We start from the raw sequence: 27,942 nt of genomic DNA, 5'->3' as shown, positions 1-27,942 counted from the left end.
ACATGCACCAAATGACAGTAACTGTTTATTCTTCTCAAAGCAAGGTGTTTAGCATATTCATGTCACTGGCATCATTATTGTGAAATTGTTTCCTCAAAACCAGACAGAACATGTTGATATACAATTTGCTGGAGTGTTATAGCTACGAAGCAACAAATTATACTTAATTTGACAGCAAAACAATGATGCTTAACAGTTGTAGTAAAAATATGATTAATCCGCAATAAAAAACAGAAAAAGCAAAATGATTAAAAAAGACAAAAACCTCTTGAAAATATCTTTATTGGAAATATTTTGTATGCTAATGACTGCTAGAACTGATGCACCTTAGTGTTCATTTATTTCCTTTACTGGATAGCCAGGAGTCATAAACCAGTTTTGCAGAGACTGTGTCTTCGATTGCCATACCTGAAATGACATAAAAGAAAGCAAAACATTAAAAGGGGGGAAAAAAAAAAAAAAAACTACCGGTAATAGTCATACATGTAACACAATAACATAGCCTCACTGTTTTGTCCCTTTTTGGATTTGGTTACCGTAGCCCCACAAAATGAAAGAACGTTGAGGTCCTACCATCTAATTAATTAGATCCTTGATGGTTATTATTGTGTATAAAAGGTCAAAGACCAAAAACTAAAATAAATATATTTATTTAACATAAAAACCTAAATTTAAATATAGGTAATTTTCCAATGACACAATCACTTTTTCTATATCAAATATGGTCATCATTGTGTAGTCTACAAAGGTTGCCATTAACAAATTCCAATTGATTATCAGTATGAAATAATGAGATTATGGCCGCTCAACACTATCCCAGTCTGAATGGTGTCTTAAAAAATAACTCACAGACCAACAGCTTTTGCTTTAAGGCGGTGTTCTAAAATACAAATTCATTTTCATTCTAAATCCCTATCTATTTAATGCCATAATTGAATCTATTTTCTAATATACTTTAAATTTAAATTGTCCCAACATTCCCTCTGCTTTATTTTTTACTACTTCTGTTTTTGATGACACTTTGTTTGAGGGCTGTCCCACACGTCCAGATAATTCCGGTACCGGAAAAAAATCGGTACCGGAATTATCCGTGTCCGTGTGCCCCTGCATTTCTGTGGCACATCAGTGTGGCACACGTGCGGCACACGTGTGCCCACTGGGTACCACACGCACCGTGCAGGAGACAGCGCTAAAGTTTAGCGCTGTCCCCTACATCGTGCTGAAGCCGCGATTCATATCTTCTGTGCAGCAGCGTTTGCTGTAAAGAAGATATGAATAATCCTTTTTTTTTGTGGTTTTTCGTGTATAAAATAAAGGTCCATGTCCCCACCCCCTGTGCGCCCCCCCCTGTTCTGAAAATACTCACCCAGCTCCCTCGTTGGCTGTCGCTGATGTGCCACAGAAACGCACCGGCACACGGACACAGATAATTCTGGTACCGATTTTTCCGGTACCGGAATTATCTGGACGTGTGAGACTGCCCTTAACCAGAGTAGTGGGGCCGTCCCCTGATGATTAGAGTTTTGTGTGGGTATAATTTACTATATATATATATATATATATATATATATATATATATATATATATATATATATATATATATATATATATATATATATATATATATATATATACACACTGCACTAGCGAAAAAGGGAGCATGGACACTGAAATAACAATTTTATTAATATATAAATTCAAGAAATATCATACAAAAAACAATAATTATACATACTGGAAAAAAATACATTAAAAATTTCCAACATGTGGAGAGGAGGAAAACCAGCCAGTACACTAAGAGGTAAAGCACACATCCATAGTATAATCTGGGTAAGAATCAAAGTCCTAACAGATGATACGTGCTCCTATAATAAGGAGACACCTCTAAGGGACTAGCGTCCCATAACATATAGGGCGCCGTAGTGTCCCAACATTACATATATCTTAAAGGCAAAGTGAGCTTACCCATGGTGGATCAGGATACGTGTGTGGCCTTCCCACCACCCCTGACGCGCGTTTCGCTCTATCGCTTTTTCACACACACACACACACACACACACACACACACACACACACACACACACACACACACTATATTTGTTGGAAATGAAAGGTCAATGTTCCAGGAAAGTCACCTCTACATCTTGCGTTATCAAGCAGTCAGTGGCCCTCGCCTTGGGGCTGCGCAGCTGCTTAAATACCAAAGTTCAGGCCTTTTTATCAGATCTCAGAACTCTCGGCTTCTCAGTCACCAGTGTATGCGAGTATATTAAAGACATTTTCAGCTCAGAAGAGGAATTCGCTATTAAATTCTATCTAGATCCACTATTTTTAACCATCAAATAGAAGCCGTTTTTTCCACTTTGTCACCCAAAATTGTACTTCTGGATAGGTCCATACTGCTTAACTGGGGAGTGTCTATCCGCAGGAATGAAGGAGTTAAAAAAAAAAAAAGAAGAAGAAGTTATTATTGGCATGGGTTAATTAGGCAGTTGCCAGGTTGCGGTTAATGTAAGACCCTAATTAACATAAAGGGGTATTTCATGATTATATAGGTAGGGGTTAGCTCAGGGTTTTCCCTCTTTTCCTGACCGATTAGAAATAGAGAATAGTGTGTTCCCCTCCCTCCCATTCTTTCCCTTGTTGGATGCTAGGGGGTCCCATGTTTTTATAGGTTTATTATTTTTTAAAAATATTAAACAGGCATTTAAAAAATAAATAGAAACAAATATACAAATATAAAAAAAAGAGAGAAAGAAAGTTAGAATATGAAACTTTTCTATTCTAAGCATTATCGGTAGTCATGAGCAAATGTGCTGGGATAAGGTGTTATCTGAGCATGCTCAGGTGCTAACTGAGTGACTTTGACGTGCACAAAAAATATGTTCGAGTCCCCGAGCCGCCTGCATGTCTCTTAGCTGTTCGACAGCCGCAATATATGCAGGTGTGGGGACTCGAGCATATTTTTTGAGCACGTCAAAGTCACTCTGTTAGCACCTGAGCATGCTCAGATAACACCTTATCCCAGCATGTTCGCTCATCACTAATTATCGGATGTCCGTGCCTTCACCATCAGTCTGTCACATAACAGAATGAAGTCACATAGCAAAAGCATGTGAAATCCTAGCACTACCAGAGCCATAATGAGGGAATGCAAAAAAAAAAAAAGCTGGTGTAGATTTGTGCATGGAATTTTTGCAAAGAAAGTCAATAATGAAAAATAGCACAATAAAACCTAACCCTGTCTTGCCTTAGCAATTTTTGCAATTTAGTTTTTTTTTCCTCACCTTCTTCAAAGAGCCATTTTTTTTTTTATTGACATAGCCATATGAGGAGATATTATTTTATTGGATGAATTATAGTTTTGAATGAGAATCATTTTACCATGCAATGTACTGAGGAACAGAAACCGAATTCCAAGTGTGGTGAAATGGTTAAAAAAACAACCTGCCATTCATTTTTGGCATTTTATTTTTATGATGCTCATTGTGCGGTAAATTTTACCTGGCAACGTGACTCTTCAAGTCAGTGCGATTTACACCCATACCCAACTTGAATATATATATATATTTTTTTTTAATCAAGTGGGGAAAAAAAAATGTGGAGATTTCTTAAAATAAAATAAGAAAAAATAGTTTGTGTCGCCATTTTCTGAGACCCATAACTTTTTCCTTTGATTGGGCTGAGTGAGGGTTTTGTTTTGCCTGGCAAGCTGATGTTTTTGTAGATCCCACTTTGGGGCACTTATGACATCTTGATAGCTTTCTATTGCATTTTTTAAAGGGAAAGAACGTAGGACCTAAAAATGACAATAATGTTTTCTTTCATGTTCTCTTAACCTTTTTTTTTTAAAGCCTTTAGCTTGCTCTCGAGCTATGGAGACTTGATGGATCCTCTGGAGAAAGATCGATCTTGTGCAAGCCTAGGTAGGTCCACCAGGGTCTTCTCCGCCATTATCTTGATAGTATCAAGCCATTGGGATGTTGGTCTTCCTCTTCGCCTCGTTCCTTCTATTCTGACCATGATGTCCTTCTCCAGTGATGGCTGTCTTCGTATGATGTGTCCAAAGTCATAGCTCGGTGATCCTTGCTTCGAGCGACATGTCTGGCTCGATTTGTTCCTAAATTGATTTGGTTGCTCTTCTTGCCAACCATGGTATTGGTAAGCATCAAATTTCGAAAGCGTCGATTCTTCTTCACTCTTTACGATATGGGTTAAATATTTAGATAGATAATAATAATAATCTTTATTTATATAGTGCCAACATATTCGGCAGCGCTTTACAGTTTAATAGTTCCAAACACAACAGTCATAAGTAACAATGTTAACAATACAATAATTAAAGCGAAATAAGACGACCCTGCTCGTGAGAGCTTACAATCTACAATGATAGATTAGACTTAACAAATGTTTGTTTTTTTGTACTTTTAAACTGGGAAAAAAGGGTGATTCAAACACTTATATTTTGTCATATTTTTTAAAAAATTATATATATTTTTTTACTTCCTTTAGGGAACTTGAACCTGAGATCATTTGATTGCTTGTTTTATATTCTAGAGTTTTGCAGTATATAATTAAATCCTATAAAGACTGGGCTTCAAAGGAAGATCAAGGAGTGATCATCTGTTACGTATCTTCGGTGCATTTCACAACACCTGAATATATTCATGCATCTTAAGAGCAACACCAATTTCTTCTCATTCAATTTATTACGGTACTTCTGGGTCTAGCCCTAAATTAATATAATGACCCAGAAATCCATTAGCGGCCGGCACAATATGAGGCTGAGTTTCAAAGTTTCATTCTTTCAATCATAAAAATGTTATAGTCAGGTTCTGGAATTGATGGATCAGTCATGTAGGTATATTTCATCAGTTACTAATGTGCAATACAATTAAGACAGAATCCGAAAAACTGAGTTCAGGCAACTTTTATTATGTAGAAGCATTAACCAGCGTTCCTGGGAAAATAATGGGATTTACTAACAAAAAAAAGAATAGAGAGGACTGTGCGTGCTATTAGATGTTACCATGGAAATTTATACTGATTTAAATACATTTCTTTATGCGCCTGTTAGCCTAAATCCTGTGGGCTTACATTGCCAAGTATTTATTATATGGGTCACGCTGACCTAAGAATGTGACAAGTAAACGTTTCCAATAAAAGACCAGTACAGTACAGAGAAAATGCACATGCTTGTACAACAAGTAAAAGAATGGCACATTAGTATTATTATTACAATACATTAATTCATTATGCTTGGACACATAGAGAATTTATTCAGATAGAAAATACTCGGCCTCCGCTCAATTAATGGTCTGTGAGTCTGCGGAGTACAGTGTTCGGCTATTTCCGGAAGTCCCATACACAATGATTGGACCTCCGCAACATTCAGGACAAAGCTCAAGAGCCCCGATATAGGCATTGCTGAAGGTCCCACCCATTGGACACCCAGCAATTTGGAGGTTTTGGGTTGTCATTATGATTTAGAAAGAGAAAACACTGTAGTTTGACAATAAATGGCTTCACCCAACCACTAACCATGAGTGGAGAAAAAATGTTGGCGTTATCATTCATATTCTCTGAAAAAAAGGCCAAGAAAGAAAAGATTCTGTCGGGGTGTCAACTTTTGAGTATGTATGTATATTATATATACACACATAATATACCGTATGCAAATTGTATGACCTGAATTAGTTGCACCATGGCACCTTCTTTATATGTATTATTGTAATTTGTTCTATTTTTGCCATCTTATACTATTCATTCAAGCATTTTTTTTTTACAATATAGATCTATATCTCCGATTTGTTTCTTACCTACTGACTTAAAAACCGTTGTTTTATCTGGAAAAGCGGGTTTTGTTCCTTTGAGTATTTCACCAATTTCTCCAAAAATAGTTGCCTAAATGAAAAAAAAAAAAAAAAAAAAAAAAAATCAAAATATTTTCAACTTTTTCATTTCTGATTCTTCAACATCGGCCTAAAAAGAACAAGTATGGAACATGTTGCCTATTGCAGTGTCTGAGTATTGAAAAGGTTTATAACAAAAATGTAACGTTAGGGGGGCGTGGTCTAGGACTGCAACGGAGGAGACGTGCGGCTCCTGAGCTCCTGTGGGATTCCTTCCTAAATCCACACACATCACCCCAAAAAACGTCTCTGCTACTTAGCCCTAGGCAGCTTTCTGTCTGAGACTCCAACAGGATCATTCTGATCCCAAAATTGACCCATTTTTGTGACCTGGACTGCAAAATTTGCCTTCTGAAGGTTTGGGCCCACAGGCCGCATGGTGGAGGCTTTCCCGCCTTCATAACACAGCCCTGAGGGCTGATCACCGCGGCCTCCCCTGCAGACCCTCGGACCATCTCACACCCAGGCCGAATCATACCTTAGAGCCGGGGTCGGATTCACCTCTGTTGGAGGAGTGACACCGAGGACCGATAAGAGCCAGGGGTCTCCTCTGGACACTGAGCAGTAGGGGGTGCCCCTCCCCCCTTAACTCCTCTCCCCCTCCCTCCTCTCCTCCTCCCACCCCTCTCCCCCTCCCACCTCGGTCCTCTCCCCTCCCTCCTCTCCTCCTCCCACCCCTCACTCCTCTCTCCTTTGGAGAATTTTTCCAAAGTCTTTTCATTGGGTATGGATTGTGAGGGGACCTTCAGCTCTTTGAGGATCAGAGGTGGATCCATAGCCGCACTTGCTTCTGCTGACAACTTGGGCATATTGATATTGTCTAGAAACCTCCCTTTCCCAGCATCCTTATGAGTGGATTTAGATTCGTATACCTCCCCTTTAGAGCTTTTATAAGATCGTACTACTGTGGCTAGCAAGTGGCCATCACTTTTCCCCTCTTAAAAATATTTTTGATGATGGACAAAGAAGCGTTTATCATCTTCCTTAGACAAAACATATTTGTATGGTTCATGAGCCTCTTTCCATATGTATGTAGTATTGTCAGAGGGGTCTGATATATAGGTTTGCTCAGTTTGAGATCTTTCCTGAAGTTCTCGTGTCATTTTATTCACTTTTAAACAAAAGATAGATAATAGAGTGATTATCATTTTTTCAGTAGGATACTGTAGTTTTACCATCAGATGATCTGGAAGTGTTCTTCTTCACTGATCGTCATTGGTGGCCAATACATTTTTCTTGTGAAAACATCTTACCCCGGATAGCACAATATCCCCAGACTCCTTCTGACTGGCCTCTCTGGTGTCCACATATAGCACACAATTGTTCATCAGAGTATCGTCTAGTTCTCTCCAGTCCGGCCGGCAAGCACCAAGAGCTGAAAAAGAACGTTGTCTTTATTTAATCTTTAAGTCACTGAATTCTAAATCTAACGAAGGACTATGTTCACTTTGAATCATCCTTACGCGGAGTCTCTCAGCACAAATGACTGTTCAATCCAAGCATAGGAGCTCAGTGCACCTTTGGCATATCCAAGTAGTTCAGTGGATCTTCCCACTTACTTGTTTTCCATCTATTTCCAACCTCCTCATCCTTGATTGGCAGCTCTGGCTTTTCAGGTGCCAACGAAGGGCAGAGATAGATGGAAAACATGACGAAGAGCTGAGCCATTCCCAATGTACACCCAGTCACTGTATTGGGTATGAACAGTCATTTTGTGCTGACAAACTCCTTTTAACTAAATATGATCGAAAATGTTTGGTTCCCGCCTTATTCGGCAAGCTACAGCGGGAACGCAGACACCCAGAGCGCTCCAATAATCAGGTGTCCGGCACCCTGCGTGACAGTCACAACACACAGGCTCTCCATGCATGGGTTGTGACTAGTGTTGAGCATTCCGATACCGCAAGTATCGGGTATCGGCCGATATTTGCGGTATCGGAATTCCGATACCGAGTTCCGATATTTTTGTGATATCGGGATTAAGAATCATGTGTAAAATAAAGAATAAAAATAAAAAATATTGATATACTTACCCTCTGACGCGCCCTGGTTGTCACCGCTGCAACCGCCATGCTTCCGTTACTAAGAATGAGCGCGTTAACGACCTTCGATGACGTCGCGGCTTGTGATTGGTTGCGTGAGTGTCATCTGACCGCTCACGCGACTAATCACAAGCCGCGACGTTATCGAACGTCCTTAACGCGCTCATTCCTAAGAATGAGCGCGTTAAGGACCTCTCGGTGACGTCGCGGCTTGTGATTGGTCACGTGAGCATCATGTGACCGCTCACGCGACCAATCACAAGCCGCGACGTCATCGAAGGTCCTTAACACGCTCATTCTTAGGAAGGGAATCATGGCGGTTGCAGCGGTGACAACCAGGACGCGTCCGAGGGTAAGTATATCAATATTTTTTATTTTTATTCTTTATTTTACACATCAATATGGATCCCAGGGCCTGAAGGAGAGTTTCCTCTCCTTCAGACCCTGGGAACCATAGAGGATACCTTCCGATATTTGTGTCCCATTGACTTGTATTGGTATCGGATATTGGTATCGGCGATATCCGATATTTTTCGGATATCGGCCGATACCATCCGATACCGATACTTTCAAATATCGGACGTATCGCTCAACACTAGTTGTGACTATCACACAGCCGCAACACATGCAGCTGCGGCACCGGGCGCCCAATTATCAGGAGCACTCCAGATATCCGGGTTCCCGCTGCAGCTTTTTCGATAGTGTATGAGTATGGACCAAGGCTGCGCTCACTAGTCAGGTTCTGGCCGGGAATATGTATAACTCCTACATCAATCCCGTTCCTGCATGCGCAGGTGGGTTTCATACATCTGCAGTCACACAAGAGTGACTTCAGACTTATTTTGGACCGGGCAACCCCTTTAATATTTATATATAAAGCCCATATTATCTTAATATTCAAGGTTTTCTAATGTCTTAGCAAAAATGTTGGCTGTCTGATTTTTGCATAAATTGTTAAGGAAAAAAAAATACATCAATTAAAAGGTCAACATAGTTGAAGAGTGTAGGGAATATTTTCATGTGTTGCCAGAGTTTATTCATTTTTCTATATTGTCAGAAAAGAAAAACAGCATTAACTGCAGTACCGTTTATGTGTGCACCTGGCTTGACCCAATCCCCAAAAAGGATGGGTTCTGTAGACATTGTGGCTGTGATAATTACATCAGCATCAGTCACTGCTTCTTGGGCTGTGGAACAAACGTGAACTTTTCCTTCTACGGCTCTTGCAAATTTTTCAGCTTTTTCCTTTGTGCGACTCCAAATCCTGACCTTTATGGTAAGAAAAAAAAAGATTTTCATAGACAGTAATTTTAAGATAAATCTTTACTTTAGGGTGGAAGAAGTTTACTAGGCCACTGGGAGAAGCGTTTTATCACTACAGAGGCGGACATAAAAGAAAATTCCAGCTTTCAAACCGATAGGAAGAATATACGAGTAAATGCCTGCTACATCCTTACCTGGACCTGCTCCATCGATGTCTGCTTCTGTTGCCATGTGCTACCTTATTTACTCCTCGTTCAGTGCTGCTGGTGGTGGGGAAGTTAAGACCAATATTACTGAGAAGATTAGGCACTGTTCAGCAAGCAACACTGGCGTGGTTTGGACTTGAGGTGCTGCCGTCCAAAGAGAATGGGTGTGTGCACAGGCTAGCAGCTCAGAAGGAGTAATCCGTTCCCTGCTGTGGACAATGAGGCAGTACCACACCCTATTTAAACTCCCACACTTCTGTGAATTGCATCTGGGAAGGCAGATGACAAATTTTTCTCCATCTGAGAAAATCAGTCTTGCCGGGATCACAGATACGCGAGATACGGCCAAGTCTGGCAGGTTAAATCCCTCCTCTGGTGCCGGCACTCCGAAGCATAGCATGCAGCCGCACAGCAACACATGGAGCTGCACGCTCCGCTCCCAAGTGCCGGTGCCAGAGGAGAGATTTCACCTGTGAGACTCAGCCGTATTACGCGTATGTGTGATCCCAGCCTTATTATGCTACTCACACTCTGATCAGAGTGTGATTAAAGTTTCTCAACTGTGGAGAGAAATAACAGAAGTTTCTCCACCTTCCACTCGGTAAAGGGACCCCCGCTGCCTGAACTAACCGGCCAGACCTGGGATCCGTCGATCTTCTACAGGTATGTTTGTAAGGATAGGATTCCCGTTACGGACAGGAAACCAACTGATGCGTGGGAGAGGTGCTGACCTTTTATGTCTGTAGGTTTCCTGTCCTTGAAGGGCGGATCCTCTCTCTCTTGGTGCTGTCATGGGAGACCAAATAAAAATTGGTCATGTGCAAGACCTCATAGATTAACATGAGTATGACTGCTAACATGGGTACAAGTGCTATCTGTCATGGATAGCATTTGTCTAATTAGAACGGTCATCTGCATATCCCCTTATTACGCTTCACTTACTCCCTATACTGTGGTGCTACTCTTCTGTTGTGCGCATCGTTTTCTTAACGTCAGGGTCCTACTTGGACACATTGATGCACGATGTAGGAGGGGAGTATGGAAATAAAATAAGGAGAAGGTAATACGTGGGTTCAGAAAACCTGGCTACGGGATCATAAACCACAAGAGGTTTCAGTGCCATCGATGTTCTATATGACGTCTGAATCACTTCATGAATATTTATATGTCTGTGATTGGAAGTCAAGCTTTATTTCTAGCTAACGTGGGCATTTTTTTTTTTAATGTGCTGTACATGGATTCGAAAATATATTAGAACTGCTTACATACTCAGGAAAAAAATATATAAATATATACGTATATTGTGTAGTATGACTGATCTGAGTCACTTTGAATAGGGGGTGTGATATGTGAATAGCGTAGGTGGGCTGCGCAACTTCAAATCTCTTGACTTCTCTATTGCAACATTTTGTCCACTGCCTGCTATTACATTGGAATGTAAAAGTTTGGGCAGCCCTGTTCAAAATTACTGTTAATGTGAACAAGTAAGCAAGTTGAAGATGAAATGATCTCTACAGGGGCTAACGTTAAAGATGACACATTTACTTTGTATTTTAGACTAATACAAGAAAAAAAAAATTATATATATATATATATATATATATATATATATATATATATATATATATATATATGTGTATATATATATATATATATATATATATATATATATCTATAGAGAGAGAGAGAGAGAGAAATATTCTAGACAGAATTATATATATTTTTTGCCATTTCATGACCATTGTTTATTTTTCTGTTTTTTTTTTTTGTTTTTTTTTAGTACATTATATGATAAAATGAGCAGTGTCATTCAAAACTACAAAACAAAAAACAAGCCCTCATGTGGCAATGTCTGCGGAAAAATAAAATACCGGTAGTTATGGCTTATGGAAAAAATAAATAAAAAATGAATTGGTCCTTAAAGGGATAAAATAGGAAAAAAAAACACAACCATGCTCTGAATTATGCTACCAGTGTAGCCCACCAAAATGCCTCAAAGGGAGTCAGTCAGTTCAAACTGACAGTGTAAACTAAGCACATGATCTTTAGATATAGCCCCTATAGCAAATAATTAAAAAAAAAATCACGCTCTCAGGCAGTGTTCACATTTAGGGTAAAAAACAAAAAAACAACACAAGGTTGCCTTCTTAAGTGCAGAATAAAAGCTTTCTGTACTAAAAAAAAAAAGTGCTTCTAATCTGCACCAAAGGGGGGAAAATGTATAAAAAACAAAAATGCAATAATAACAGAAGATTGTTATGGCATAGTTTGGTAAAGAAAATAGTGTTTAGGCTACATATGAACACAGCCTTATTATTGTAATTGCTTCCGCTCCGCAAAAACTGAAGTTGAATTAAATATGCTAATTAGTGTGCTCAGTGCACCCTTGGTGTGGCCGAGAGGCTCAGTGTATGGCTCCTCCCATTGGTTTGCATGTCTCCACCTCCCTCTCCGGTAGTGGCTAACTTGAGCTTCCTCTGCAGACAGAGCTCACTGCAGGCAAAGTAGGTAAAGGTGGTGGGCATGAAAAAACAGTGGGCGGATTGGTGCACTGAGCCTCTCTTGGCCACACCAAGGGTGCACCGAGCCGCCTAATTAACATATTTAAATAAACTTCCATTTTGGCAGAATGAAGGTGGAAATTAGAACAGAAAACATGCCATTTTTATAGCTACATCCCCTACAAGATTGTGTGCAGTTTATACTGTCAGAATGGCCCCTCTTTAAACATTTTGCCCTCTGCCAGTCGCTACTTGCACAAGAATAAACCCATTGCTCCCCACCAGCTTCTCGTTTGACTTCATTCAAGGTAGTATTTGGATTCGGCTATGAAAATGAAAACCTATTATGGTTTTAGAACCTTCTCCGCATTTTGTTTTATTGAATCCCAGACTGTAAAAGAAATGACAAATCTAAAGTTCTCCTTCACATTGTTGAGAGCAATTCTGATTTCACCCAATGCAAGAGCATCGGTTCCTCTTGTTGTTATAATCACGGCTCTTATTTACCTCTTTGAATAAAAACTGCTGTGTGAAGGCTTGGTAATGACTGTGCGCCTGGGCTCCGGAGCCCAGAATGCAGAGCACTTCAGCAGGTGAGGGTTTCAGCAGCTGGAAAATAAAAAAAATGGATCACAAGTAAAGGCTAAATACTGCCATTATGAATATGTTGTCTACATCAAAACTAAATGGACAAAACTATTGGGACATGTCTTCATCACTAAACTCAGGTTTTTAATTTAAAGGGGTTGGCCACTAGTTTCCATGTCCCATTCATATGCCCTACCTCCCATAGATAACCATTTCACTGAATACATGGGCAAATTCTGTTGCACCTTGAGCTGCTTTGTTATCTTAATGTGATCTGATTCTTTTGCTTGAGAGAATTGCAGCACAGGTATGGAGAAGATGGAGAACTTAATTTCTCCATCTTCTCCATTGTCTGTGTCCATGGTAATCTTACTTGGCATTTTTGATTCGTCGCCCTAAGATGATAGAACACTCAAGGATCAATAGACTACCGTATGTTTTGGACTATAAGACGCACCGGACCATAAGACGCACCTCAAATTTTCTGAAGGAAAATAGGGAAAAAAAATTAATGTGTCAAATGGGGGGTTCGTCTTACAGTCCGATTTCAGCTTATCGGGGGGGGGGGGAAATCGGCAGCGCTGGTGGAGCGTGGTCACAAGGGGTGTTCAGTGGTCCCAGGCTTGTGCGGCAGCCTCCGGGAAATCCCATCCTAGGCTGGTGCGGCAGTGGTGCTTTGTGGTGCAGGGGGGTCTGCCAGAATTTTGTGAAAGCCCGGAGGCCTTTGCACATCCATTGCTGCGATGCGGTGGCCTCTGGCAAAATGGCTGCCGGAGATTGAGATCTAGTCAACGAGATTTTGTCCCGAGATCTCGGGACGAGATCTCAATCTGAGCATGCACCGCCCCTGGCGGTCATTTTCCCGGAGGTCACTGCATCGCAACAATTAATGTGCGAAGGCCTCTGGGCTTTCACAAAATGCTGGCAGAGCCCCCTGCACCACACAGCACCACCGCCGAACCTGCCGCACCAGCCTGGGAAGGGAGTGTGATCGTCGGATTGGGACTGCCACAGAATCGCCCGACTCCTGCTGCCGCCACAGTATTTGTAAGTATATACCAACTTTAAGACGCACCCCCATTTTCCCCAAAAAATTTTTGGGAAAAAAGTGTGTCTGATAGTCCGAAAAATACGGTAACTAGATGATGTAATAGACAAGCTACTAACAATGCAATAATGATAAGATAATAAAGAGGACATTTTTCCATAAGCCTGCATAAAAGGTGTCGTAAGTAATTACAACCTCCTCTGGATCTTGAAAATTAGAGCCAATCAGCAAATTTAGGCATCATATTCGTTTTCAACACCACAAAATTAGTTCAGTTCAAATGTTTTCATCTCTGAACCAGTTTAGCTGTAGAACAGTGTAAGCGGCCCGATTCTCTTGGAGAAAATATGGTGGTGTGAGGCTACCACTCCACAACTTGTGATCATTAATTAAGATTTTTCAATTCTTCGCTAAATTGTGCTCTCACCTTTGTCGCAATGGCTGAAACGGCAGCAGTTCTCTTATCTGTAATGACTTGGCCATCGATTACCTAGAACCAAAAGTGACATGACGAAAGAAAAATAGAGAAATAAGTTTGTAAGTAAATCAAGGAGACAGCGCGGACATTACAATGAAAAGAGCAATAATAGATAATGATAGCAGACTGAAAATAAAGTGTTTTAGCAGCTACCATAATACACCATGACGCTCTGAAGTTAAAGGGCCATTTGCGGGATGAGTTGTAGTTGTGAGTGACACCATCCATTTTGCCATAAAATGCATTGAAAAACGGGAAAATTCCAGTTGTACTGAGAATACGAAAAAAAAAAAAAAATGCAATTCCGCAATTTTTTTTCCAGGTTTTCGTTTTATGACTTATCAGTGCACGGCTGACTGTCAATCAATTTGCTTAAAAATTAAAATTGAAGTTGTGAAAGTCTTGACCTTAATCCTATTACAGAATTGCTAAAGGGATAGAAGAGAGCAGTTGATTGGAGAAAACTCACCGACATAACAATCAGAATTGGCACTGACATGTTGTTAGGTCATTTTTACTGTACAATAAATTCTGCAAAAAAGAGAAGAAGAAAAAAACAAAAGTACAATTGTGTTCTCCATTTCATTGCACTTAAGAGTTTTTTTTTATTGTATGGAATTGTACATTAAATAAGGTCATTGAAAACTACAACTCGTACTGCAAAAGTAAACCCTCATACAGTGATGTCTGGAAATATAAAAAAAAAACAAAGTGCAAAAAAAAATGAAAAATTGCCAAGTGTTAAAGGGATTAATAAACTGTGCAGTTTGTATTGTGAATCCACTTTATTCTTAACCTGTCAACACTTGCTTAGATGTGACAGATCCTATCACTACTTGATATGTTTCAACTGTGACAGAGTGTATGTGTGTGTATAATATATATATATATATATATATATATATATATATATATATATATATATATATATATATATATATATATATATATATATACACTAGATGGTGGCCCGATTCTAACGCATCGGGTACTCTAGAATATGCAATTTATACACAGGATTCGGCCGGCCGTGACCAATTAGCGAAGCGTGGTTCAAATTCCGCGCCAAATCACGGGCGGACTGAGCCTGTCGCTGATTGGTCATGCCCGGCCGCGAACAATCAGCGGAGCCAGGGCCGGCTCCAGGTTTTTGAGAACCCCAGGCGAAAGAGTCTCAGTGGGCCCCCCTCCTTAACACATACCACGATTCATGATGCACCGATACAGCAGAGAAATATAGCACAGCCAAGTAGCATACAGCCCACGTAGTATATAGCATATAGTGTGTGTATGTGTGTGTAATATATATACAGTACAGACCAAAAGTTTGGACACACCTCATTTAAAGATTTTTCTGTATTTTCATGACTATGAAAATTGCAAATTTACACTGAAGGCTTCAAAACTATGAATTAACACATGTGGAATTATATACTTAACAAACAAGTGTGAAACAACTGAAATTATGTCTTATATTCTAGGTTCTTCAAAGTAGCCACCTTTTGCTTTAATGACTGCTTTGCACACTCTTGGCATTCTCTTGATGAGCTTCAAGAGGTAGTCACCGAAAGTGGTTTTCACTTCACAGGTGTGCCCTGTCAGGTTTAATAAGTGGGATTTCTTGTCTTATAAATGGGGTTGGGACCATCAGTTGTGTTGAGCAGAAGTCTGGTGGATACACAGCTGGTAGTCCTACTGAATAGACTGTTAGAATTTGTATTATGGCAAGAAAAAAGCAGCTAAGTAAAGAAAAAATGAGTGCAATCATTACTTTAAAAAATGAAGGTCAGTCAGTCTGAAAAATTGGGAAAACTGAAAGTGTCCGCAAGTGCAGTGGCAAAAACCAGGAAAGGAAGACCAAGAGTCACCTCTGCTTCTGAGGATAAATTTATCACCAGCCTCAGAAATCGCAGGTTAACAGCAGCTCAGATTAGAGACCAGGTCAATGCCACACAGAGTTCTAGCAGCAGACACATCTCTACAACAACTGTTAAGAGGAGACTTTGTGCAGCAGGCTTTCATGGTAAAATATCTGCTAGGAAACCACTGCTAAGGACAGGTAACAAGCAGAAGAGACTTGTTTGGGCTAAAGAACACAAGGAATGGACATTAGACCAGTGGAAATCTGTGCTTTGGTCTCATGAGTCCAAATTTGAGATCTTTGGTTCCAACCACCGTGTCTTTGTGTGAAGCAGAAAAGGTGAACGGATGAACTCTACATGCCTGGTTCCCACCGTGAAGCATGGAGGAGGAGGTGTGATGCTGGTGACACTGTTGGGGATTTATTCAAAATTGAAGGCATACTGAACCAGCATGGCTACCACAGCATCTTGCAGTGGCATGCTATTCCATCCGGTTTGCATTTAGTTGGACCATCATTTATTTTTCAACAGAACAATGACCCCAAACACACCTCCAGGCTGTGTAAGAGCTATTTGACCAAGAAGAAGAGTGATGGGGTGCTACGCCAGATGACCTGGCCTCCACAGTCACCAGACCTGAACCCAATCGAGATGGTTTGGGGTGAGCTGGACCACAGAGTGAAGGCAAAAGGGCCATCAAGTGCTAAGCATCTCTGGGAACTCCTTCAAGATTGTTGGAAGACCATTCCGGTGACTACCTCTTGAAGGTCATCAAGAGAATGCCAAGAGTGTGCAAAGCAGTCATCAAAGCAAAAGGTGGCTACTTTGAAGAACCTAGACTATGAGGCCGGCCTCACACTAGCGTGTTTTACGGACGTAAGAGAGGTGCAGAAAATACGGATTGCATACGGTACAATGCTTCTCTATGCCCCAGCTCCTATCTGCTGTATTTTACTGATCCGTATTATACGGGCTTCTACGGCCGTAGAAAGTCGCAGCATGCTGCGTTTGTCACCGTATTGCGCAAAAAAAAATACGCCAATGAAAGTCTATGGGGGCAAGAAAAATACGGATTACACACGGACCAACAGTGTGACTTGCGAGAAATACTCGGTGTTCTATAGAAAAGCCGGAATTTCTGGTGCAGATTCTGCATCTCTTGGCTGAAAACGCAGGTGCGGATTTGTCGCGTTTTTCTCTGCAGATTTGCTGCGGATTTTTTACTGATTTTCTGCGATTTTTATCCCTGCGGATTTATATAATGGAATGGGTACAAAAATGCTGTAGATCAGCAAAAAAGAAGTGACATGCTCCTTCTTTTAATCCGCAGCGTTTCCGCACGGAATTTTCCGCACCATTAGCACAGCATTTTTTTTTTTTACCATTGATTTACATTGTACTGTAAATGACTCGCGGATCTGCAGCATTTCTGCACCGCAAAAAACGCTGCGGATCTGCAGGAAATCCGCAACGTGTGCACATACCCTAAAAGAGTGAGCTCATTGATGGACACTCAGTTAACTCATTCTGCAGCCAGCAATAGACAGTGTAAAACAGGCTATAAAAGGCAAAACGTACAAGCATTTTAATAAAACCCATTTGGAAACATGATTTATAGCCCCAGGCATTTAAAGGGAATCTGTCAGCAAGTTTCTGCAATGTAATCTAATGGTAACATGAAGTAGAGGGCTGAGATCCTGATTTCAGGGATGTATCACTTATTAGGCTGTTGTCACGCCGCGTACGGCGATAAAAGGGCAGGACGGCGTATTTGGAACCCGCACCTGTCCCTGCCACTATAGGGGCCCTAGCTAACCCTTATCTCGGGGGTACCCTTGAAGGTAGGGAGGCCCGAGCCGCCAGCGTATCCCTGTCTCCTATGCAGACCCTATAGTGACCCCCACTCCCCCCCAAGAGTGGACTGCACCAGTGAAAAACTATAACAACTAACAGGAAAACAAAACAATGAAAAGGAAAACCAAACTTAGCTAATTTCTGCAAGAAACAGCACAACAGGGAGAAACACCAGATAAAACGGACTCAGCAGAAGAACAGCAGTTCCCAGCTAGATCCTACTCCTGGCTAGGCCGCTGAAGAATGAGCTAACACCGACAGACAGCTGATGAACCAGGAACAATGCAGTAACATCAGCGGCCACCGGGGGGAAGAAACTGCATTAACCTCCGATGACCAGAACTGAAGCAAACCAGATCTGCCACAAATCCACAATTGGATCGTAACAGCTGTGTGCTATTGTTTCAATGCAATGAGTGTTTTAGCAGCTGGAAATTATCACTGCCTGGATTGGTGTGCAACATCCCAGGTGACCGGTTGCTGCAGTGATGTTGCTTTCCTTTCAGGGAGGGTACGGTCATGCTCAGAGGCAATGGAGTTCTCTTCACCAGGTAAGGCACCCACACACAACACATTCCAAATCCAGGCCAGGAGGGGGAGCTCAGGACCCAGATTCAGGGGAGATTCAGCTGTATCCTGACCTGGAGGAGGAGTTAGCCAGTCTGGGAGAGACAGTGGACAGAGACAGTTGGTCCAGGGAGACCAAAGTAGAAGGAAGTCTGAGAGAGCAGACAGAGAGGCCTGGCAGCCACGAGGGAGCTGCAGCCTCTGGAAGGAGGAAGACCAGAGGGGTTGAATGTGGAGGAGTCAGAAGGGAAGGAGCATAAGAGAGGAACATGGCTCAGAGGGGAACTGTGACCGGGCACCCTCAGAGCCGAAGCACAGTACCGGGAGCCCGAGGGCTTAGTGAAACTGTACGACGCTTGGCAGAACCGGAGGGCTCAGAGCTTTATGTATTGGCCCACACCACGCCTGAGATGCAGAAGCACCTGAGGAGCCTGGGGCATGACAGAGTCCCTGTAAAACGGCTCAAGCTGCCCGTCATGCAGGTACCTGTCTCAGGACAGGGGGAATAGAGGACTCTGCAGGAAGCTTCAGGCAGCAGGGACCTCATATACAGCAAGCGCTAGTTGGAAAAGCTCACAGACCTCTACTGGAACAAGAGAACCCTCCATTGCCTCTGGGCCGGCCGAGCCATACCATCATCTGTGCCTGGTACCCTGGACTGTGGCCTGCCAACTACAGTAAACCAGGTAAAGACTTACAACTTGTGTCCTTTACTTATTGCCCAACATACACCATCATCGCCTTACACCTTAGGACCTCTGGTGACCCCGCTTCACTTGTGGGAAGTGTACCATCTGTGCTGCAATAGCATCCCCCAGAGGACCCCTTTAACGCAGCGTTGGTCCTACTATTGACCGAACACCACAGGTGGCGTCACGACAGACAAACACTTTTCCCTTAAAAGACCTTTCCCCTGTTAATTGGACGCCCAGGGCCACGGACCGGGTTGCAGCCACATGACATCCCCTTTAAGACTGGACCCGGTACCGAGTACCCCGCTACTGAATACCCCGCTGCCCTGGTTGAGGCGCTCCAGGTGCCTCCTGGCCCGACCACGCCCCCACCTCTGATAAGCAGCTTACTGTGGATATACAGTGTACACACAAAGCTGTGGTGTGGGCGGGGCTTGCTTTCTCAGCTCTGCTGCATGCTACATTTAAAAACGTTAATTGCGTCGCAACTGCTGCACCCAGTGAACTAAGTGATACATCGCTGGAATCAGGGTCTCTTTTTCTATTTTATGCTGCTCTCAAATGAGGTAGCAAAATCCTGGTCACATAATAATAATAATAATAATAATAATAATAATAATAATAATAAAAAATGATCCCAAAGTAGACATCTCCTTTAACTCAGTTTGCTAATATTATAATTGAAAATGCGATTCGTAATCCAGATAATCTTGCATTAGTTTCTGCAGATGGTTTCCCAGAAGCATAGACCTGGTCACATACAGAATAGTTTTTAAAGCTATGAAAGATTTAAAAAAAGATTGTACAACTTCCACATAGTTCCAGCACATCTGGGACTTGTAACTAAAGTGCTTTATCGGTTACCCTATAAATTACTGTTAAAATGCCATAATTTATATGAAGAAAAAAAAAAAACTAGAGAGAACATTTTAATGCAGCAAATATTAACCATTTACCATCCATCCTATCTCCACTAGAGACAGAGGAGCATAAAGAGCTTTGGTGCCCCCTGCTGGAGACTGAACCGACTCTCAATGTTCCTATAAACCAGGACCAGTTGGACATGAGCGGAGCACGGTACTTACAGCTTTGAGGGTCCCGTTGGACGGCTCAAATAAAAGGACGGTTGCTTGATGCGAAGGAATGTCAGACGATGTCTTCGTTTCATAGAATGTCACCAACTTTGTTGTTAAGGCATCGTCCTCTGCGCTAAAAGCCGGCATCACCCCTAAGAAACTAAGATCATATTATGCTTAGGATGGGATTAAAAAAAAATCTCAGTACATTATCTGTTAGGACGGCACAAACTTCTCCAATTAATTATTATTAATTTTCATTCACCTAACTTTGTGTAGATAAATGAGTATATACAGCGGATACTAAAAGGGCCACGAATGGGATTTTCATAGAATAAATTAAAAAAATTTTTTTTTTTAGCACAACCAACCTAATGTTTTAGCCAAGTAGTTGATGATCGTGAGATTGTAGGGTCTCATGAGCGCTTTTAGTGCAATCAGTGCTTATAGGGGGCTGCAATATTCGTAGTTGCACTTAGGCCCGACGTACCGACGCAAACTGCGAAAATAATGAACAACGGGGCCAGCGGATGCAGTTTTACAATGCATCTGCTGCCCCATTGTAATGTCCGGGAGGAGGGGGCGGAGTTTCGGCCGTGCATGTGCGGTCGGAAATGGCGGACTCGACGCACCAAAAAACATTACATGTAACTTTTTTTGTGCTGACGATGCACCAAAACACGACGGATGCGACGTGTGGCAATATGTCGCAATGCGTCGCTAATGCAAGTCTATGGAGAAAAAACGCATCCTTCAAGCACATTTGCAGGATGCGTTTTTTCTCCAAAATGACGCATTGCGCCATACAGCAAACAAAGCTAGTGTGAAAGTAGCCTTAGCACTGGTCAGCCCACCACATGGCGTTATTAATAGGCTATGATCCACATGCTGCGCATACTCTGTGTGAACACTGCTGCAGATTAATTATTTGCACCTGTGTGCGAAGCGGCCAACCCCTGATTGTAGGCTGGCTGTCTCATTTGGTATTACCGCCCCTGTGTAGCCGCCATCTTTCCTTGGGCCCGCTGCACCATGATAGTGCAGTCGATTTCAGGCGTGGACAGGTAAGCATCTTTGCCTGTTTTTATTCTGTGGTGTTTTCTCTAAAAACAAAGTCAGACAGGCTGAAGTCAAAGTTCGGAGGGATAAGAGATCAGACAAGGTCAGGAATCTGATCTATCAGGATATCAATAGAAATATTGGAGGAAAACTAAGCACAATATCTGGTAACTACAGGGAGTTTCAATAGGGTGTGGTGCTGCGCAATTGGGCAAAGCATAAAGCTGATTACTCTTGCTGAGCTTCTGGACAGCACACACCACCATCCATTCTGCTTGACTGGACAGCACCACAAATCCCAGCCACACTAATATATTTGGCTTTGCGGCTCCTGCATCTTCCAGAGGCTGTGGCCATAACATCTTGTCCACCACCAGCTCCGCCATCACAGTGCAGCCTGGCAAAAGGAGGTAGCTGGCGCTTAAGCAAGTCCAGGTAGAGATGTTACAAAATTTAATCAAGAATAAACAATTTTTTCCTAAAGGAACTAAGATAAGGTCTTTAAAACAAATGTTTAAAGGGAAGGTGCCATGATTTTTATTTTTTTATTGATAACTGATCAATCATTTTTAATTCAACACTAAATTCACTGTTTTAACGAGGTTTTATTATTATTATTTACCCAACCACTGGAATCTGCCACCGGCATTTGCTGGTGTGTAACAGCATTTACCCACCTAAAATATGGCAGCCCCTGCAAATATGAGTCTGCAGTCACTGTTCAGTGACTCTCTGTGGGGTCATTGTACTGTGGAGCACTATGTGGACCCGTTATACTATGGAGCTCTATGTGGGGTGTGGGGCCATTAATATCCAGGAGTACTATGTGGGGTCATTATACTGTGGAGCACTATGTGGACTCATTATACTAAATGGTGCACTGTGGGCCCATTATACTGTGGAGCATTATGTGGGGCCATTAATACCCAGGAGTACTATGTGGGGTCATTATACTGTGGAGCACTATGTGGGCTCATTATACTGTGGAGCACTGTGTGGGGCCATTATACTTGTGGGCCATTATACTGTGGGGCCATTATACTGTGGGGCCATTATACTGTGGAGCACTGTGTGGGGCCATTATACTTGTGGGGCCATTATACTGGGGGGCCATTATACTGTGGAGCACTGTGGGGGGCCATTATACTGTGGAGCACTGTGTGAGGCCATTATACTGTGGAGCACTGTGTGGGGCCATTATACTGTGGAGCACTGTGTGGGGCCATTATACTGTGGAGCACTGTGTGGGGCCATTATACTGTGGAGCACTGTGTGGGGCCATTATACTGTGGAGCACTGTGTGGGGCCATTATACTGTGGAGCACTGTGTGGGGCCATTATACTGTGGAGCACTGTGTGGGGCCATTATACTGTGGAGCACTGTGTGGGACCATTATACTGTGGAGCACTGTGTGGGGCCATTATACTGTGGGGCCATGATACTGTGGAGCTCTGTCTGACAATTATACTGTAGGGTGCACTATGTGGGCCTATTATACTGTGGAGCTCTGTCTGACAATTATACTGAATGGTGCACTATGTGGGGCCCATGATACTGTACGGAGCACTGTGTGTGTGGCCCGTGATACTGTGTGGGGCCCACGATACTGTATGGAGCACTGTGTGGGGCCCACGATACTGTATGGAGCACTGTGTGGGGCCCATTATATTACCACTAATCCTATAGAAGTGGATGGAGCAGGGTTTACACATTACACTACTACTCCCTTAGAAATGTGTGACCCTGTTCTATGCATGTCTATGGAATCAGTTGGGTAATGTGTGACCCCGCTCTGTCTACTTCTATTGAAAGAGTAATGTAATTGTTTACTTCATCCAACACCCAGAAGGAGAGGAGTGAGGTCACACACGTGAGCAGATCCAATCCACATTTACTGCAGTCGTAATGTGATCGAGCACTATGCTAGGCTTTCATGGCATATTTCAGCAGCTGCTCCCCCCTAGTGTTTAAAAGTTTAAAATATCAACCCTTTTAAACCATTTTTAATATTTTACTTAATGAAAAAGAAATGATCTAAAAAAAAAATGAAAACATTAATACTTCCATTTTTTTTCAATTGTTTACTTTTTTTTTTTAAATTGCACCTTCTCTTTCCTTTAGCAGTTGCATCGAGAACCAGAATCAGCGGGTGTATTTGTAGTTTTTGTATTCAAGGTACAATCTCTAAAGGGCTATGTTTTATTAGACCCACTTACTCTTACATTTGTATATATCTATTTAAGAAATCTAAACTTCAATTTCTCCTAAAAGTGGAAATAAGTGCTGACAGAACATGGTTATGCTAATCATGAGTGATCTGGGGAATACCTTCCTGTCCTCTTGAAGCAATTTCCCGATCTCCACATCTTGTAGTACTTCAAAGGTCAAGATAATGAAATATACTCAGAGTTGTCTTTCTGTATAACGTATGTGGGATACAGAATCGATTCCTTCAAAATTTGCCAACTAGTTTGATAAAGAACGTACAGGTCACTAAGATATTATAGATGAAGTATTTGAATATTGGCCTAGGATAAAGCAGTATCAGTGGGTCAATTTCTAAGGCATTACTGGGAACAGGAGCTGCCGGCAGCATCGAGAAGGCTGCGGGTGACGCCGGAAGGTAAGAATATCATGATTTTTTTTTTCTTTTAAATTATTTTAAAAAGTATATCTTTTGCATAGGCAGCATCAATAGTAAAGAGAGAGAGAGCAAGTGAGAATTTCCCCGATGGGAAATTCTTCCACGCATGCTCAGTTTCAAAAGACTGCATCCGTCGCTGGATTCCTGCTTTTCACAGTCGGCAACGAATCCTGCGTCCATAGGCTTCCATTATAGCCAACGACGGGCAGCGCAGGATCCATCGCTGAGCGCTTTTCCGACGTACAGAAAAAACGTTCCTCTGTGCGTTGTCCCCGATGGACAGCAATTTTACGACGGATCCAGTGCAGGACGGATTAAACGCGAGGCAATCCGTCACTTATACAAGTCTATGAGACGACGACGCATTGTGACAGAAAAAGAAAGACGGAAGTGTGAAACGGGCCTTATGCGTGGGTCTTGACGAGAAACATTGCTTCCTATATGGGGACACGACAAGGATGGAAATAAACAAATGAAGCAGCTCCACCTAGTAGTTAGTCTCTCAAAGAGGACATACTTGATGGTTACACACTGGATAGTGGCACAGAGTTTGGTGGTTATATTTCAATATCAAAGTACAGAGCTTAGAAGTGACACAACAATGCCATGGCACCGAGATTTGCCAGTGATGGTAAACAAGAAGAACAGGAATTGTTTGTAGATGTAGCAGATGATTGGCTTTGGCAATGAACACATACCAATAGCTGCTCAAGGCAATTAACATGGTTCACCTTGACATTTGTCATCCTCAGAGCAGTCCATGTTTTGTTACCTCTAGGAACAATTCATAATATTACTCATTGGCACAAACCCACGGTAGAACTCTCAAAGTAAGATCTACATGCAATTTCCATAGTCGCTTCCCTCCACTAGGTCCAAATAAACCACAGTCCAAAGATGGTGATTAGATGTTTGTAGTGATTGACCACCATATCCAGATCTGAGGATCTCTGCATTTCACGTTAAGCCCAACCCCAGGTGCCCAATAACTGAGCATGAGTATCTATTGCCCTTAAGACCGGCAGGTTGTGTCAAAACCAGAGTGGCCAGCTACTTTTCTAGCTTTAAACCGCTCAAGGACATACATTCACTAACCTGGGGTAGTTTTCATGCTCATGCTCTTCTTCAGTTCACTCCAAACCCTTACAATTATACAATGTTAGCTGTTGCTACTGCATAGTAAAATGGTACTTGTTGCTACTGCATAGTAAAATGGTGCTTGTTGCTACTGCATAGTAAAATGGTACTTGTTGCTACTGCATAGTAAAATGGTACTTGTTGCTACTGCATAGTAAAATGGTACTTGTTGCTACTGCATAGTAAAATGGTACTTGTTGCTACTGCATAGTAAAATGTTACGTCTGGCTACTGCACAGTAAAATGTTACCTGTGGCTACTGCATAGTAAAATGTTACCTGTGGCTACTGCATAGTAAAATGGTACTTGTGGCTACTGCACAGTAAAATGGTACTTGTGGCTACTGCACAGTAAAATGGTACCTGTGGCTACTGCACAGTAAAATGGTACTTGTTGCTACTGCATAGTAAAATGGTACTTGTTGCTACTGCATAGTAAAATGGTACTTGTTGCTACTGCACAGTAAAATGGTACTTGTTGCTACTGCATAGTAAAATGGTACTTGTTGCTACTGCATAGTAAAATGTTACGTCTGGCTACTGCACAGTAAAATGTTACATCTGCCTACTGCATAGTAAAATGTTACCTGTGGCTACTGCATAGTAAAATGGTACCTGTGGCTACTGCATAGTAAAATGGTACCTGTGGCTACTGCATAGTAAAATGGTACTTGTGGCTACTGCATAGTAAAATGGTACCTGTTGCTACTGCATAGTAAAATGGTACTTGTTGCTACTGCATAGTAAAATGGTACTTGTGGCTACTGCATAGTAAAATGGTACCTGTGGCTACTGCATAGTAAAATGGTACCTGTTGCTACTGCATAGTAAAATGGTACTTGTTGCTACTGCATAGTAAAATGGTACTTGTTGCTACTGCACAGTAAAATGGTACTTGTTGCTACTGCATAGTAAAATGGTACTTGTGGCTACTGCATAGTAAAATGGTACCTGTGGCTACTGCATAGTAAAATGGTACTTGTTGCTACTGCATAGTAAAATGGTACTTTTTGCTACTGCACAGTAAAATGGTACTTGTTGCTACTGCATAGTAAAATGGTACTTGTTGCTACTGCATAGTAAAATGGTACTTGTTGCTACTGCATAGTAAAATGGTACTTGTTGCTACTGCATAGTAAAATGTTACCTGTGGCTACTGCACAGTAAAATGTTACATGTGGCTACTGCATAGTTAAATGGTACCTGTGGCTACTGCATTGTTAAATGGTACCTGTGGCTACTGCATTGTTAAATGGTACTTGTGGCTACTGATCTTAACTTGTACCTCTGATTTATGAAACCAATAAAACTCTAAATTTGCATTAAGCAAGCAAATGAGCAATATAATGAAATCAATGAAGGGGTGTCCAGTGCTGGGAGTCCACACATTCTGATTAATTGCTGCCACAATTCGCTGCTTTCTGTCACCAGAAATGCTGAATTTAGCTTTAGACATGAATGGTGGAAAAATCATTATGTAACTAAATTCAGTAAATGATTTTCTGAATATTTCATGTTGAATGTAAGTGGAAATGGGAGTAAAACAGGACCTGACGACTCGCCTGACATGAGTATGAGGCATCTTTTCTTAGAACTTTACGTAACATCATGCCTTTTATTATTCATCATGGAAATGTAATGGACACATTGACAAATGGGTGCTAACATTCCCCTGGTTAATATAGGTGTCCTCCTTACACAGTGCAGACAATATCAAGCTATGTAGGAGCATATACTCTTTGCAAGGACACTGGTAAAACTCAGATAACGATGTACTTCTACAGTAGGAGGAATAACGGAGACGCGGCACAGGACATACTGGTCTGACGAGAAGCTTTACTGGACTCCACTAATAATGATGATATCTGTAAGGCGCTGTGCAATATGATGGTGCTATATATGCAAAGCATAATAAATGAATAATGTTACACATACCCATAAAAGTATTTTATAAAACTTGTTACAAGAATATGCTTACCCTCTGTGCTTTGCCACAGGCACAATGGTCCGGATGGGTTGCACAACGCCGCCTTCCTTTCCGCTAGAATAATTAATCAGAGCTTTCTCCAGCAAAGGGATCAAAGTCGAATAGACTAAATACTTCTCCACGATCTCGGGCCCTAGGAACATCGGCTGCTCACTCATACTGAATGTGTAAAGGGTGACTTCAGAGACAACTCTCCATGTCACCAGACCATGTAAAATACCAAACAGCTGAGAACTTCTCAGCTACTTATCCAGCCCAATTTCTGGTGACACCTCCTCTCCCAGACCCACCTCTCTCCCTGGTTGGGCGACCAGTTCTGAGGTTACTATTTAATCCTTCTGCTGCCGGAACAAGTTTGCAATATCTGCATTATATCACTGCACTCAGGCTGAAAACATAGTGAAATGTATGTACGCTACATAACTTATATAGCAAGAAAACCTTTATTCTTCTATTGCCATATATTTTATCATTTCAGAAGTGCAACAATTTGTTTTAGTATATATTTAAGACGTCAGAGCTGTCGGGCGAGTATCCTATTAAACGGTGGTGGAACTAGAGTCCCATGAGGCCTAGTGCAAAATTTGGACCTGGTCCCCCGTATGTTGGTAACATGTATGAGCTTTTGTAGCATTATAAATCCTAGAAGGACTTCTGAACCCTAATGGGGTGGTCTTTGTTGTCTTTTCTCATTAAAAAAAACAACTTCCTTCTCACCCCCAATGGGGGTGGTCTTTGTTGTCCTTTCTCATTCTCGGGTTCTCTACCAGAGGCCTGTGAGTTTGAGGTTTCTGCGCAGGATCTTGGGTGTTTCTAGCTTTACGTTTTTCTGGATAGAGAGCTCAGATGTTGCTCCTGGGATCTGTTGTAGCCGTTCTTCCAACTTAGGGGTCACTGCTCCAAGTGCTTCTATCACCACTGGAATCACTGTTGCCTTCACCTTCCACATCTTCTCCAGTTCTCCTTTGAGGCCCTGGTATTTCTCCAGCTTCTCATATTCCTTCTTTCTGATGTTGCTGTCACTTG

At 41.8% G+C, this 27,942-nt stretch overlaps 1 protein-coding gene across 1 annotated transcript; it reads right to left on the bottom strand.

Moving 5' to 3' along the window:
• Nucleotides 1–12: 12 nt before the first annotated feature.
• On the bottom strand, nucleotides 13–27,173 carry CRYM (crystallin mu). The gene is made up of 8 exons (XM_069734188.1): nucleotides 26,908–27,173; nucleotides 20,099–20,249; nucleotides 13,988–14,050; nucleotides 12,432–12,533; nucleotides 9,040–9,223; nucleotides 7,166–7,287; nucleotides 5,820–5,904; nucleotides 13–408 (listed from the first exon to the last, which is right to left on the bottom strand). The coding sequence occupies exons 1-8, from the start codon at nucleotides 27,072–27,074 to the stop codon at nucleotides 335–337; spliced, it is 948 nt and encodes a 315-aa protein (XP_069590289.1). The 5' UTR covers nucleotides 27,075–27,173; the 3' UTR covers nucleotides 13–334.
• Nucleotides 27,174–27,942: the final 769 nt, after the last annotated feature.

The sequence above is a fragment of the Ranitomeya imitator genome, chromosome 7, assembly GCF_032444005.1.
Source record: "Ranitomeya imitator isolate aRanImi1 chromosome 7, aRanImi1.pri, whole genome shotgun sequence".
In the NCBI taxonomy this organism is placed as follows: domain Eukaryota; kingdom Metazoa; phylum Chordata; class Amphibia; order Anura; family Dendrobatidae; genus Ranitomeya; species Ranitomeya imitator.
The sequence above is the reverse complement of the archived record's forward strand: the minus strand, read 5'-3'. Positions and strand labels throughout refer to the sequence as shown.

Coding starts and splice junctions, on each gene's coding strand:
- CRYM (XM_069734188.1), bottom strand. CDS start 27,074: ATGAGTGAGCAGCCGATGTTCCTAGGGCCCGAGATCGTGGAGAAGTAT. Junction 12,534..13,987: donor TTTCAGCCATTGCGACAAAG/GTGAGAGCACAA, acceptor TTTATTTTCCAG/CTGCTGAAACCCTCACCTGC. Junction 409..5,819: donor AACGGTTTTTAAGTCAGTAG/GTAAGAAACAAA, acceptor ATGTCATTTCAG/GTATGGCAATCGAAGACACA.